The 14,834-nt window shown below is 43.2% G+C and overlaps 1 protein-coding gene across 9 annotated transcripts in view; it reads left to right on the top strand.

Annotated features, from left to right (window-relative positions):
• sipa1l3 (signal-induced proliferation-associated 1 like 3) overlaps window positions 1-14,834 on the top strand; it is an 85,234-nt gene that overhangs the window by 37,141 nt on the left and 33,259 nt on the right. For all 9 annotated transcript variants that reach the window (XM_050032729.1, XM_050032746.1, XM_050032787.1 and 6 more), the window contains 2 exons: window positions 11,019-11,748; window positions 12,533-13,514. In XM_050032729.1, the coding sequence (XP_049888686.1) occupies window positions 11,263-11,748; window positions 12,533-13,514 (1,468 nt within the window). In that variant the 5' untranslated portion in view covers window positions 11,019-11,262. The remainder of the gene's footprint in view (window positions 1-11,018; window positions 11,749-12,532; window positions 13,515-14,834) is intronic.

Genomic DNA, 14,834 nt, shown 5'->3' with positions numbered 1-14,834 from the left:
TGCTGTTTTTGAAGTATGAATAAGTCAATAAGTAATTTATTCCACTGAAATATCATTGATGTATTATAGAAAAGTGATTTATCTTTTCATAAATGACAAAAGGCACATCTGCCTCATTTTCGCTGTGGTATCGTGATACTACTCAGAACCATGATATTTTCATTGGTATCGCACAGTGGGTCCCAATTTTGGTACCGTGACAACACTAATCTGGAGGGGGTTCATCTGCAAAAACTAATGAAAAACTAAACAATGATATTCGGTATTCGGTACTCGGTATCCGGCCAAGCGTTTAATAATATTCGGCTTTGGCTTTGGCCACAAATTTTCATTTCGGTGAATCCCTAGTATCTGTGCATGAGTAGGTAGTATGAATGCGTTTTGTCTAGGGGTGTCATTTTCGGTTAATTTTGCTTTTGGTAGCCTGACACCCGCTAATTGGTAACTAACTGATTAGTTTTTAAGAAAAAACAAAATGATGTAAAATACCAGATTCCTTTCATTTTAGACTGGCGCTCCACAGACTCACTGAGCTTTAGCCCTGCCTCTCAAAGCACCATCCATTTAGAGGTGGTAAAATTTAAATGTTTGTCTGGAGACCAGAGGGTGGGCACAATGTTTCCATAGCAACGCTGTTGGATTGGGACAGTGTTAGAAGCAGTAATCACCTAATGAATGGTACTGCTAGTTAGCTTCCACCAGACATGGGTGTTGCGCAATGCAGTAGCCTGAGGAGCAGTTAAATTAACTGACAGACCGACAGGTGTAACTGGTCAAAAATACTCTCGACAGTTAACTGATAATCAGATAAGGGTTAACCACCAATTAAAGGTTAACCATTGACATGCCTAATTCCTTCATGTCTGTCATGTCTTCTTTATTCTGCTTGGTTTAACTGTAAACATAACTCACGTCACTCTTCGAATGTTTGCTTATAAGAAAAGAGAGACTTGATAAGAAGCTAATTAACTTGATGACCTGGATATTTTCCTGCAGTGTAGGGCTGAGCTGTCTGCTTATTGTAGATAAAGCCCTTCCTCATCTGCAATTTGTACTGATGATAAAAAGCAGGTCACCTGTTGTATACTTTACTCCGTGAAGGAGAGCTGCAGTAACGACCACAGTCACAACACAACACAACATCCGTCTTATTAGGGACTCCCACAATGATAATTCATCCTGATTCTTTTTGCAGAGGTTTTTTGGTTGTCGTCATGAACTTGTTATCAGCAACTTCTTCTGATTTACACAGTTGTTGTTTATTGACATCAGGAAGCACTTTGACCCACCTCTGAACTGTCTGTGCTGCTGTTAGCTATGTTTAGCTTCAGTGTCAACAAAGGTGCTGGCCACAAAAGCTGAAATACTCAATAATGTTTTACTCTTTGAGCTATTATTTTTTCTGTGGTTTTCATGAAATATTTTGTAGGTGTGTCTGGGATTCTGTTACATGACACTGCACGCTACTTAAGTACAGTTTTGAGGTACTTTAGCATTTCTAATTCATGCTTCTTTCAACTGCGCTACATTTCAGAGGCAGATATTGTGCCTTTTACTTCACTACATGTATTTAATCACTCCAGTTGCCAGTTACTTTGGTGGCAGCTCTTCTGAGCTCTGTTGCCAGCCTCCGAGCTCCCAGCTTCCAGACTTCAAGGTTCTTTGCAACACTTCCGCCTCTTATGTAAACCTGGTGTTCTCACCTAGATGTTCTCTCAGGTACCAACATTTGGCACACTGACTCTCCTCCAGCTACCACCTTGCTTTCATCTGACCTCCTTGACTGTGTAAAGAAATGTTCTCTCCTGAGATAAAATAGATTAGTTCTGAAAAATAATTGGCAACCAGAAAGATTGCAAGAACATTTTAATCAAGCGCTGCAGTATCTGAATATTTACTCATCTCAGCCTCCCCTCTGTTTCTCCTCTCCACCTCCATCTCTCCTTGTTTTCTCACCACCATTCATCTGCTCCACCTCCTGCAGCCAAACCAGTGAATGATAATGATGATGAATGGTGATGTGGGCCGAGATTCGTGATCCTCCAGCTGGATGCAAATTGTTAGACTTGTTTCGTGGATGTTTGAATGTGTGTGTGTGTGTGTGTGTGTGTGGTCTTCCTCCTCCTCCTCCTCCTCTCGAGCTGTCTCGGTGTCATGGGACGGCGGCCTGACAGACAGACAGGCAGATGGAAGTGACACAAGTGACATCAGCGGGATTCAGCAAAACAATGTAGACGGAAATCAGTGGAGACAATGACAGCGGGGTCGGGAGAGACTTGAGGAAAAGACTGGGGAAGGAAAGTGAGTGGAGAGGAAAACAGGGCGACGGGGAGAGAGCTGTAGCTTAGTTAAGCTCCAGTCTGAGAGGGAGAGATGTTGCCTCCAGATAAACCAAACACACTTACAGGCTCAATATAGACCAGAGCCTGAGGCTTCATCTGTATATTTCCTTCCAGTGCAATATTCTGATATGTCAATGTTGTTTTCAGTGTTTCCTGTAGAGTTTTGCTGTTGATGGAGGGGTTCAGTTTGTAGCTGACACTCAAGTTTCAGACCTCCAGGATCGCCTGCAGTTAGTGTTGCACGTAAAGAATGTGGCGTGTGAGCCATTGTGCCATTACTGTTAGTATTTTAGGTCAGATGGCTTGGCTTTTTCATGAAGGAAGTTTCCTGCCATAGGGAAAGAAAACATTTTTCTTAAGGGGGGTGTACATTGTACGATGTGAGCCTGTTTCTGACCCAATTGTTGAGCTGCGAGACCCTATGAGTCTGACTTTGTCTGACTGAATTTCAGCTTTGTTGGGTGTCGTTTGCCGTGCGATGTACAGGGGGAAGTGAGGACTGATAATGGCCAGATCAACTGCTCCCTACCGACCATCGGACATTTGAAAGAATTTCTGTCATGTCAAAAATTTTGGTCGGCTGTCGTCAGGCTCTCACACAGAGCCAAGAGTCGATTTCCCATGGTCAGTGCCTTTTTCTCGCTGCGCCTGTGCCAAGTGGAAAACGAAACTTCCTAACGTGCCATGGTGACACAATGCGTCGTGTGGACGGAAATTATGAAGTCCAGATTGGTTGTGCCTCTTTGATTTTTTTCTCCTTCTGCTATCACGACCGATATGAACGAGAGAAACGTGGTAATAATGCATTATGGTGAAATCTACTGGTGCAACGCTGCAGACCTCCGCAAGCAAACAAACTTCTACCTGCATCAGAACTTCCAAACAAATCTTTATTGCAGATTGTCAATAGCCAGAACTGTCCGTTGGGGCCAATGGGCAATTTTATCGTCTGTTTTACACTTACAGTTTGAGCACTCCTGCCCGGGCTTGACGCTGGGATCATACAGTCTGAGCACATACATTGTGAGCTTTGGCTTTACATCCCAAGTGATTTACTGGTAAAGTAGGAGTTGGAATTAAGCAACATTTCTAAAATGTGCAGTAAATCGTAGGGTCTACATCCAGGTTAATAGCTGGGTCAGAGTGTGATGTCTGGTCAGAAGCAGAGCCCTGTAGCTCCATTTGGCTTGTTAGATTTGTTTATCAAATCTGTCATTGTAGAAGGGAAAGCAGGTTGCCTCAGACACCGGCAGTCATCCTGTAACCGCTCTTCATGAGCCTTTTATAACTGCTCCATACTCCACGGCACAATGAGACATCCGGGCTGCTGAACTTCACTGATGATCCAAGACAACCTCATCTCCACCACTTCCTTTTAGCAAAACACTAATGACTTTTAATTTTAGACTCTTCCAGAGCTGTGTTTTAGTCTTTTGGGGTCCGACCTCGAGTCACAAGTCTTCATAAGCCAATTTTTAGTTATCTGTCATTGCAATTCTTCCTTCTATCAATACTGGCTGTGAAAAGATCCTTTGTGTCACAGCTACTCTGTAAGAAATAAGTGGATAGACTTAAAACACAGCATCTGACTTTTGCATTTCAAAGCTTTGATTTGAAGGTTTCTTCTTAGCCATAACCAAGTCCTTTAAATGTACAGGCCCAATAATTAAGATTTTGACAGTTTGTGGCTCTGCAAGCCCACGGGAGCAAAGGCCAAGTCACAAGTAAGTCAAGTCCAAGTTAAGTGTCAGGTCCTTCTGTCTGACTCAAGTCCAGGTCTCAAGTCTGCAGCTCTGCTTTTTATTTTCTTTGGCTGATAAAATAGAAACAACCTTCTGTGCTGCCAACAGTACACACCTTTCAAACTGTCTCACATGGCCCGAGGTTATTTTTATGTTTACTTGTGTCTCAGGTTCAATGACCTCTAGAGGCTCTTTTTAATTCATCACTTCAGCTGGCTCCAACTTCAGTAACATCTGAATGAGTCGAGGTCAGACCTGAAAGCACCTCCTGGTCAGTCGGCTCCTTCAGAAGCCATGGTGGCACGAATGCTGGATGTGCCGTCCCTGCCAGCACTGTATTGTGCTGTATTACAGTGTCGTGCTCCACTCTGCTCCTGTCTGCCATCTGCCAGTCATATGTACCACCATCTGTTTTTCAAACCAGCCCATAATCTAGCTCGCTCTCTGGCATCGTTTGCTTAATTTAAACACTTACAGTAACTGCTGCTGATGTTTCATGTCTGGGGATTTTTTTCTTTAAGGATTTTGAAAAACGTGTTTTGAGCTGCCTTAACACGACGTCAGCAGTTTGCCTTTTTTTAATCATTTAGATAATTATTGGTTTTCAGAAGCCTTTGGTCTCTGCCTGTACATCTCTTTATTTGACGCTTGCCTGCTGCCGTACATCCCTGCTTCACTCACAGATATAATTAGGCTGCTTTCTGTTTTGGCAGCGAGCGACACAGAAACATATGGCAGGTCTATCTCTCCTCTTCTCTGATCCTTTTACATTTGTGACGAGCTCTCTGCTGCTCTCCACACTGACCTCAGGTCTGCCTGCACCGGTATGACATACCAGTAAGCAGCAGCAGCATCAGTGGGCACCTCCTCCACACAGAGTACACTCATTCCTCTGGAAGCTGCACTCCTCTGCTAACTCTGTCATTACTACCATCTAACTAACCAGTGTAATTACCAGCCTCGGTGTGTGTCTGTGGTGCATGGGCCAATCCTGCAACATGCAGAGCAAGTCAGAGCGGGTGTGGAGGGAGAAGAGGGAAGGAGTATGAATGGGAGAGAATCAAAACAAGGGGAGGTACATCCAAGAGCTGAATAATTACTGTATGTGAGTAATTAAAAGGCATTAAATGTCTGCTCATTATCTTGTGAAGTGTGGGCCAAAGCTGCATGTGTCTGCTCAATTCTTACTGTGTTTGGTGGAGATTAGTTTTTTCTTCTGGTGTGTTTTTTTTCTGGATTATTTGTGTTGATCACCATATTTTATAGTGCTGTTGATTACACTTAGCTCCCTGCTCTTCCCTCCGTCTTACCACTGGAGCACATATGTGGTTTCCCCTCCTCTGTGCAGTGTAAGTGTAGTTGTGGCTCTGTACTATCTGATGTTATGTCATTGAATAGATGGTGTTAGTTCTTTTTTAAGTATTAAAAAATAGAATTATACAATAGTGAACTAGTACACTCACTGAATGAGTGTTTAAAAGTGATAATTTGATGTTTGTTCCTCACAGATACTGATACTTTCTTGTGGATTAAACAAAGTGGATTTTTCTTCCCTACAAAACAACATTTGGCTGTTGTGTAGGCCTGATTATTGATACTATCTTCTAAGGTATTGAATAAAATACTCCAGTACCAAGTAGTATCATAATGTCTCCAGCCACACAATACCTGCATTCGATCCTTTTCGTGCCAGGTGTCTGAACCTGGACCACCTTGACTCTCTGCCAGATCAGCAAACGTTCTGTTGCTGTTATCTGGGGCCGCGCCCCTCTGGGCAAACACTCTGTTCAACGTCTGTATGGTTAGCACAAGCTCACACAGCAGCAACACCGTGATCGAACACTGAGCCATTAAACGGTCCCAACAAACTCATCAAAACCAACAGCTTGCCTGTCATTTAACCTATTAGTAATCAATAGGTAACATTAATCTTGTGATGCTGGCCCTCTCACTGTGTGTGTACAGTGGGCTGGACTCTCACAACTGTCCCTGGCATGGAGCTCATACTCCCGCAGTAGCAGCTACAACCCATACAGTCTGTGGTGTGGTGAAGTCAACGCGGTGAGTTGATAGAGTTGGTAGTTCAGTGTTCTGCGATGTCACTAAAGGATTTAAAAAATATGGCTTTACCACATGCACAAGTACTTTATTGGTATTGCTATCACTTTAAGGGTACTTAAAGGCCATTAGATGTGTTTGAAAGCTCTGACAAAGCTTGGACTGTGAGTTGATGATATTGTGTCACACATACTGACCCAAAGGTCAGGAATGAACTTCCATGCTCAAGTAAATTCATTTGCACAGATTCGTTATGCTCATCTTTGAGATCATAAGCCCTTTTTACACTAGCTCATGCTGTAGGGCCGCTACAAAGTCCCTTCTTTGTGCTGCCTTTGCATTTTTTTCACAGAACCAAACAACAGCAGCATCATGCCTCCCCTGTGTGTGATGTTAGACAGCATGCCGGCATTGCAGAAGCAAAAGAGGTGTTACGTGTAAGTCAACAGCGCCGGCCTCTAGCAGGACATACAACATATGTGTCGGCAGCGCCTTTTAAACAATAACAATGGCATTAAATGGCAAAAACAGTCATTTCCCATCCCTGTTATATGGTGGCTGATCTCGTCCTCTGCTTGGAGGGTGAGGAGCACCTAGACCTCATTGTCTCCCCAACTTGTGGACATTTTGGCTTACGTTCTTCTTCTTTGAGTTAGCTGCTAAATGCTGCTAGCTGCTTTTTTAAATCTCTCGGTGATCAGTCGCACACATACAGTAACGTGTCGTCCAAACATCACACCAGTCCTGCCCATGCTCCCGTCCTGCCAGCTATCCCTTTTACACAGATGTTGATTTGACACTGTTACTATCTCCGCTGCTGGCTTAATGGTGAGACAACAAGGCACCCCCATCCAGCAACTGCACTTTATATACAGAACAGCGAGGCAGGATAATGGTGCCTTGAACAGGCTGTGTAAAAAGGGTTATAATAAATTCATACTGTGAATTATTTTACCCTCTTTGACATAATTTAAAGGTGTTTAACGTGTCAGATAGATTACTTTTCTGACTACTTGGCTGTTAAATGTAGTCAGGTATATTTCTCTCTGATGGGCTGCATGCTGATGGAAGTCAGTGGTGAAGATCAGCTCACTCTCTCTCATCAGGCACCTCAGACACATAATGAAGCCATTCTGCCGCTCCTGCAGCTGGGGCCGGATAATCTGGGATTGGGTCTGATAGTGGATCACAGGACAGCCCTCCCGGATGAGGAAGGACTCTGTCAGGAAGCATGATCAGAGCGGGAGCCTTTGGTCCGGAAGTGCCTGTGGTTCTCCAAAAACAAAGACATGATACATTTGCATGGCTGTATGACTATAGGGGGGATTTTGTTTGCTGTGAATTGAGTTTTGTGTGCGTGTATGAGTGAATGAGTAATGCAGTCTTGAGGCCAGAAATGAATTCAGCGAGGACTCATAAAAGGCATTGTGTATCATAAAACACACACAAACCACTGTGAGCTGCCCTGACACAATGAAAAGCTCAACATTATGCAAATTGGACTTCATAACGAGATAGTCACCCCAGGAGCCGACATTTGTAGAATTCACAAAAACTGAGGCAGCTGGAGAGAGACAAGCACAGATTTGTTCTTAATGTACGCTTTCTGCAGGCTGTTAAACTTACTTGAAAGAGTCAAATGTTTAGCTGTTTAGCTTAGTGAAAGTGCATAGATTCTAATGTGGTTAGATGTGTGTGTGTGTGTGTGTGGGTGTCTGTTTTTCTGCTTGTGGTTGAATCATAGGATTTAATTCCTAGTGAAAAATGTTACCCCTCCTGTCAGATTATTCATGGAAAATAGTTTTACAGTTGTGAAGTTTTGAAAAGTCAGTGATTATCTGACTAAAAGCTGAACATACAGACAAGAGAAGTGTTGTGAAATGTGTGGTCAAATCACATGTTGTGATGCAGACTAACAGGTGCAAGAAAAGAGTGACAAGGGTTTCACAGACGACAGAAAGCTAATAAAAAAGTTAAATTAGCTAGACTAAAACCTAAGAAGAGCACGTTTTAAAAGGCAGATGTGCAAATGATGTGCGTTAACCCTCTGAGCAAATTTAGTGTAGATATTTGAATGAATTTGGCGGTTTGAGGAGAGGCTTGTGCAGATAAAGGAGCTTAAATCCAGGAATGGAGAGCTAAATAGAGAATGAGATTAGACAGAAACTCAAGAATGGAAAAGAAAAATCAGGAGAAAGGAGCAGTAGCAGAGATGGATTGAGCACATTTACATTTTAGACATTTAGCCGCAGCTCTAACCCCCCGTCCTCATAATGTGTTCCATATTGCACGGCGAGTTTTGTCTGCTGGGTTTGAAGAGTCCTAAAAACCATTTAATTTCGTTCGCTTCAAAAAGACCTCAGTAAAATATTCTCTGCTATAACCAGTAATGTTGGTTATAAAATGTTTTTGTATCCGATTGCAGGCTGTTAGGAAACATTTTACACCCATAAAATACAAGTATAATTGTTTTGACAGTGGATTTTCTGTGCAATTCAATCCTTTTTTGTGGAGTTTCAGTCACACTGTCATACTTTTAGCTACAATAGCACCAGTAGAAGCTTACTGTCATGGGCTGGTGTCAGTGTTTGCAAAAACATAAATGAACTTGGATGAATTAATTAGTCTTAATGGTTCATCCATCCATCCATCCATCCATCCATCCATCCATCCATCCATTTTCTGCCACTTATCCAGGTCGGATTACTTAAATTGATTATATCATTAGAAATTATGATATATTGCTTGCAAGTACAACCCTGATTCCGAAAACGTTTGGATGCCGTGTAACACGTAAATAAAAACACAATGTGATGGTTTTGCATTTTTGGCATACAGTGGGGGAAATAAGTATTCAACACATCAGGTTTTTTCCATTACACATAATTTCAATGCAGCTGCAGACTTTGGTATTAACTCAATGAAACTGTGACTCACTAAAACTTATCTGATGAAGAATTTGTATCATTTCACTCCATAAAAATGATGTGCAATAAAGTGGAATGACACAGGAAAAATGTCCTGAACTAACTAAAATTGATTTAATAATTGGAGAAACCTTGTTCACAATGCCTGCTTCAAGACTCTGAAGAGACTCGTCTCTCTTAGTGTTCAGATGAGATTTGGGCCCGTTCTTCCACACAGACTTTAAATCTCGAAGGGCCCCACTTGGGAAACTTGAGAAAGACATTTCAATTTCAAAACTTCAACAATTAGCGTTCCCAGTTCCCAAACGCTTACTGATAGTAAAAGAAAAGGGGATGTAACACAGTGGTAAACATGCCCCTGTCCCAACTGTTCTGGGGCGTATTGCAGGCATCAAATTCAGACTGAGTGTATATTTACGAAAAACAACAAGGTTTATCAGTTTGAACATTAAATATCTTCATCTATTCAAATGAATATATGTCGAAAAGGATTTGCACTTCATTGTACTTTGTTTTTCTTTATGATTTGCACAGCGTCCCAACTTCTTTGGAGTTGGGGTTGAAGTGAAAACATGTGATAAGAAAATAATTAATTCAAGACCATATTGTCCTGACTGGTTTCATACACTCATATTTTAGTATAAAACAGATAATAAAATTCATTCACTGTTGTATTAAAAAGGTCATAAAATGTCTAAAATTTAACAGCCGATTTCACAGCACAGATACAGCGTGTTTGTTGTGCAATGCTTTTGTTCATGTTTGCATTTGGACCACTGTCAGCATATTGTCATTGCTCGCTGTGTTCATGATGTGGTTCATCCAGTGGAGTCATAACCACGTCGTAACATTCTCCAATATGAATTCCCAGCCGGTCACTCTGAACAACCACAACATTCATGTGACCATGAGTTAAAACGTTTGTCTGGACTGATGATGACAGTAAGAGGGTGCAATGATTCAGCTGCTGGGAACTGTATGATTGCAACACTGGTTTAACTTTTTAGATCATCCAACATTAAGAACTCATTAATATAAAACCAGAATGCTCTGACAGTGCTCCTGTACTCGTGCAGTGTCTGTAAAAATCATTACGTTAAACCTCCGGTGAGACAGAAGATGCCGCTGTGTAAACAAGAGTCTTTACAAGGCTGGTGGGTTTTTAAGACTTGATGCGGTGTGACTGTCATATTAAAGCACGCTGTTGTGGTTCACTGAGCAATGTACTGCTCTCCTCCTTGCTCTTTCTTGACTCTGTCCAATCACTCTATTTCTGGATTTACCCCACCTCAACCCTCCAGCTGTTGGGTCACTTTATGCCTTCGCCCTTTTCTCTCTTGTCCCTGTTCATCTCTCCCAGTGTTGCAGTTGCTTGTTTGTCGTCACTCTGTAAAAAGAATAGAGTAGCTTCTGTCTCAGCCAGCTACATCATCACTGTGGGCCTCTCTTAAATAAGAGACAAGGCACGAGTGGAGAATATTCTCCCATGGTTATTTAAGTGTTTAAATGTGTGCCTTCCCTCCGTTTGGATCTGCTTTACTCTCTGGTCTGATAATATTAGCTGAAGTGTTTCATTGGTTTTAATCTGCAGCAGAGCGGCCACAGCCTTCATGTCCTCTGGGTATATGAGTGTTTGTGTGTGTGAGCGCACATGCACACGAGTGCGCGGAGTGTGTGATAATAATATCCCTTGTCAGCCTCCTGAAGATTAGCCTCAACGGAAGAAATCCTCTGTCATATCCCCTCACCTTATTCTCCTCCTCCCTCTCGCTGTCTTATCAGTCCTACATTGTTTTACAGTTGAGTGATTTGCTCTTTTCTAAATTCAGAGCTCAGTTTTTTTTGTGCCTGTGGAGAAAATTTGGGTCACACAAGCTCTGTGATTTAAATGATGCTGATTGTCTGAAGCTGATTTGTTGGAATGATTGTTTTTTTCCTTCTGTTCTCAGATCTGCATTAGACTGAAAATAGCCCAAGAAGAAGAAGACGACCGGCCTTGACTCCAGCTGGTCCTCCATGGACCAGTGAAATTGTTCCCACCCTGCCAGTTAAAAGCAATGTTTTTGGGAGCTGGAGGCCGTAGCACCGTCAGCAGAGTGTGTGTGGGGCCCCTCCTCTCCCTCTTTCCCAGCGCTCCCCCTGACATGGGATGCCAGCCCCCTGCCTCCTTGCCCTGAGCTCGCCTGGGGTGCCATGAACAGCTACAGAGACAGAGGGGTCACTTGCACCTCCTCGGACCTCCTGGATGGAGGTGGAGGAGGGTTCCCCCAGCACACTCCGTTTCGTCACACCCCAAATGGCCACCCGGCTCCTGTCCCCATAGACCCGGGCATCCAACCACGCGTCTCCGTGCCCAAAATGGGTGTCCGGGCGCGGATTGCAGAGTGGCCCCCTCGCCGTGCGCAGTCCAGGGAGTCGCTGCTTGAAAATGGGCAAATTGGCGGCATTCGCCACAGAGATGACGGCTCCACTTCAATTTCCTCATCAGTTTTGTCATCTGACATGGGGCTGGTGCGGGGAGGAGTTACCAGGTTGCCGCGACGACGGTCCAAGGATGTAGAGTTCAGAGGAGGAGGGTTTGGTGTTGAAAGAAATCCACCTTTCAGCCTGCGAGTGTTCCCTCCACTGAGACAGCGTTCAAACAGCGAGGTGACACTGAGTGAACACGATGAAAATGAGGTGAGTCTTTAATCTTCAGTCGCTCTCACATGTTACGTGCATTTCAAGGAAAAAATGTTGCTGCCTTTTTAGTTCTGACACTGACTTTGTATAAACAATCATAGAGGATAAAACATGAAGTTATGTTGAAAAAGTGCTGCTTGGACCCAAACAGGGAAATTCCAGTTTATGACAGTAGATCATGCTGCATTCTCCTGCACTAAATCTGTTTGTGTATCTTCTCTGGTGTCACAAAAGCTCGTCAAGAAGTAACAAGATTATGAGCGTCATTAGACACGACTGCATTTGACCTCATAATAACAAACGTGCACACATAAGGACAAAATACATTACTGTAGGGGGGAATTGTTACTGTGTGGCCACCACTCCAATCTGCTCTCTATGGTCATGCACATACAGTATGTGTTGCCATGGTTACCAGATAATCTTGCATAAATATGTGCGTTGCTTACCCAGATTTATTCCATGATAGTTCATGGCACGGTTAACAGTAATTTAGCTTTTGAATACATGCGAAATTCACACATTTACTCTCATAAAATCCTGTGGTCGGTGTGTTTTGCTTTCACACCACAAACAAACAGCTACAGAGTTCAGCTGACAGTTTTCTCACCAGCCTAAACTAACTGAACTTAATTGTTTGTTTGAAGTGAACCAAACAGATTGTGTAATAAAGCACCCTAATTTCACGTTTTTTCTCCAATATTAATAATAAAACAGAGTTGTTCTGTATTCACTGATTCACCATGAAAAGCTGAACATTCTTTCCCATCTCTGCTCTAAGGTGGAGGTTCACGGAGGTGGTGGGATGGGGAACCTGTTCAGAGAATACGGCAGCACCTCCTCCATTGACATCCAGGGCATTCCCGAGCAGAGCTTCTTTGAAATGCTCAGCCAGTTCCACCAGGAGAGGCCTGACCAGCGCAGCTCAGCACCCATACGCCTAGGGGAGCTGCTGCGCTCCCCAGACTCACCGCCAAGTGCGGCCCACCCCTCTGCTCCCTCACCTGGTCCTGCAGGGGGGGATGACAGAGGGACAGGGAGGAAGGAAGGAGCTGAGAGAGTGAGGAAGAAAAGTGGAGGGACAGAGTCATCACTGGGCACCTCCTCTTTGTTCAGGAAGCTTAGGAGCTCTAGTCGTGGTGAGCTGGACGGAGGGAAAGGAGACTCTAATGAGGACGGGGGAAGCCGAGGTTCAGCAGATGCCTCCTACAAACAGTGGGTGTGCCCTAAGAGCTTTGTCCACTTCGATGCTCAGAGCATCCTGTTTGACCTCCACGAAGCAGCGGTGCAGCGGGGCTATGCCGCCCAGAGGAGGAACACCGCCACAGGGGCATCAGCTGCGTCAGTGTCCCTGTCCGTCTCTAGATCCTCTGCGGTGAATGACCCAGTTTACTCCAGCATCGAGGATCTGACCCTGAGCCTCGACCCCGGCTCCATGACACCCTCCTTGGGCATGGACCCTCTGGACGGGCCTCCTGGTGCCCAGAGCTCGAGCCCACTGCTCCTCTGCTGCCCCCACTTCCTTAATGAGACTGGGGGCCACGGGGAGCGCAACATCAGCTTCCTCAGCTCGTCAGCTGAGCGAGGAGGAGAAGGAGGAGGAGATGGAACTAGGGGTTGGCTGAGGAGGAGTAACGCCAGCGTCTCAGTGCTGGAGGTGCCTATTGAACAGCAGGTTACGAGACTGGACAGACTGAAACTGTACAGCATAGAGCATGTAGACCAGGGGGCCAGGTACTACAGAGACTACTTCCATGGGAAAGGTAACACTGAAACACATTTACTACTTAAACCATGAACATTCAGTGATGTTGATGTCAGCTGTGTTATTAAATGATCAAGAGTCAAACAAACAAACTTCGTTTATACCTGGTTATGGTTTGCAGTACATTGAGAGCATACTTCATATAGGGTAGCAGGGTTTAAAAAACAAATGACATTTACATAAAACATAAAAAGGCATTAAGACAAGAATAAACCTGTGCAACAAGTAAACAAGTAATGATTGAGTCATCTGGACATTAAAGATTCAGTAAAGACATGGAGATGACTTGGGCTTGGACTTAGTTGCTGACATTTTATGGACTAAAGAGTTGGTCAAGCAAAACAAGAAATTTGCATACAATATCCCTCATATTGACATTAATCAATCATGAAAATAATTTTAAGTTGCACTTTGTGACAAACCATTTAGTACATTTGTCAATTAGTCTATCCGAAAATTAATGGCCAATATTTTAATGACTGAGTAGTTATTTATGAAAAATTGCTAAAATCGAAACCATTATTTGTTTCCATCTTCACTAATGTGCAAATGGGCTGGTTTTCTCTGTTTTTATATCATAGATTTAAAAAACGTTGGGTTTTGGACTGTTTCTTGAACTACATTATCAATTTAACCTGGGGAAATAGTGATGGGCAGAGTAACTGATAGTGAAAATAATGACTAGTGGTGCTACAGCAGGGATACTCAACCTGCTTTGCCCAGGGGCCACTTTTGCAAAATGACAGGAGTCAATTAATTGAATTGTCAACTATTAAATTAATCACCAACTAGTTTGGTAATCGATTAATGGCTTTGAGTGTTTTTTTTAAGCGAAAAAAGTAAAAATACTCTTATTCAGCGTCTTAAATGTGGACATTATGTCTCTTTGCTCCTCTAAGAGAGTAGACTGAATGTCTTTGAGTTGTGAACAAAATAAGACATTTGAGGACGTCATTTTGGGCTCTGAGAAACACCAATCTGCATTTTTCACCATTTTCTGACATTTTGAAGACCAAACAACTAATTGATTAATCAATAAAATTAAATTCTCAATTGCTCATATGTGTGAATGTGAGCATGAATGGTTGCCTCTCTATGTTAGCCCTGTGATAGTCTAGCTGGCCTCTCGCCCAATGTCAGCTGGGATAGGCTCCAGCCCCTCCACGACCCCCAACAGGATAAGTTGTTACGGAAATGAATAAATATATGAATTAATACAATTATTTACAGATTATTTGACAATAAAAATATATGTAAGGTGTAGCCCTAGACAGGAGGCCAGGGGCCACTAAATAAACAACCATTAATCATATTTGTC

The sequence above is a fragment of the Epinephelus moara genome, chromosome 2 (genome assembly GCF_006386435.1).
Source record: "Epinephelus moara isolate mb chromosome 2, YSFRI_EMoa_1.0, whole genome shotgun sequence".
Taxonomy (NCBI): Eukaryota; Metazoa; Chordata; class Actinopteri; order Perciformes; family Serranidae; genus Epinephelus; species Epinephelus moara.
The sequence above is the reverse complement of the archived record's forward strand: the minus strand, read 5'-3'. Positions and strand labels throughout refer to the sequence as shown.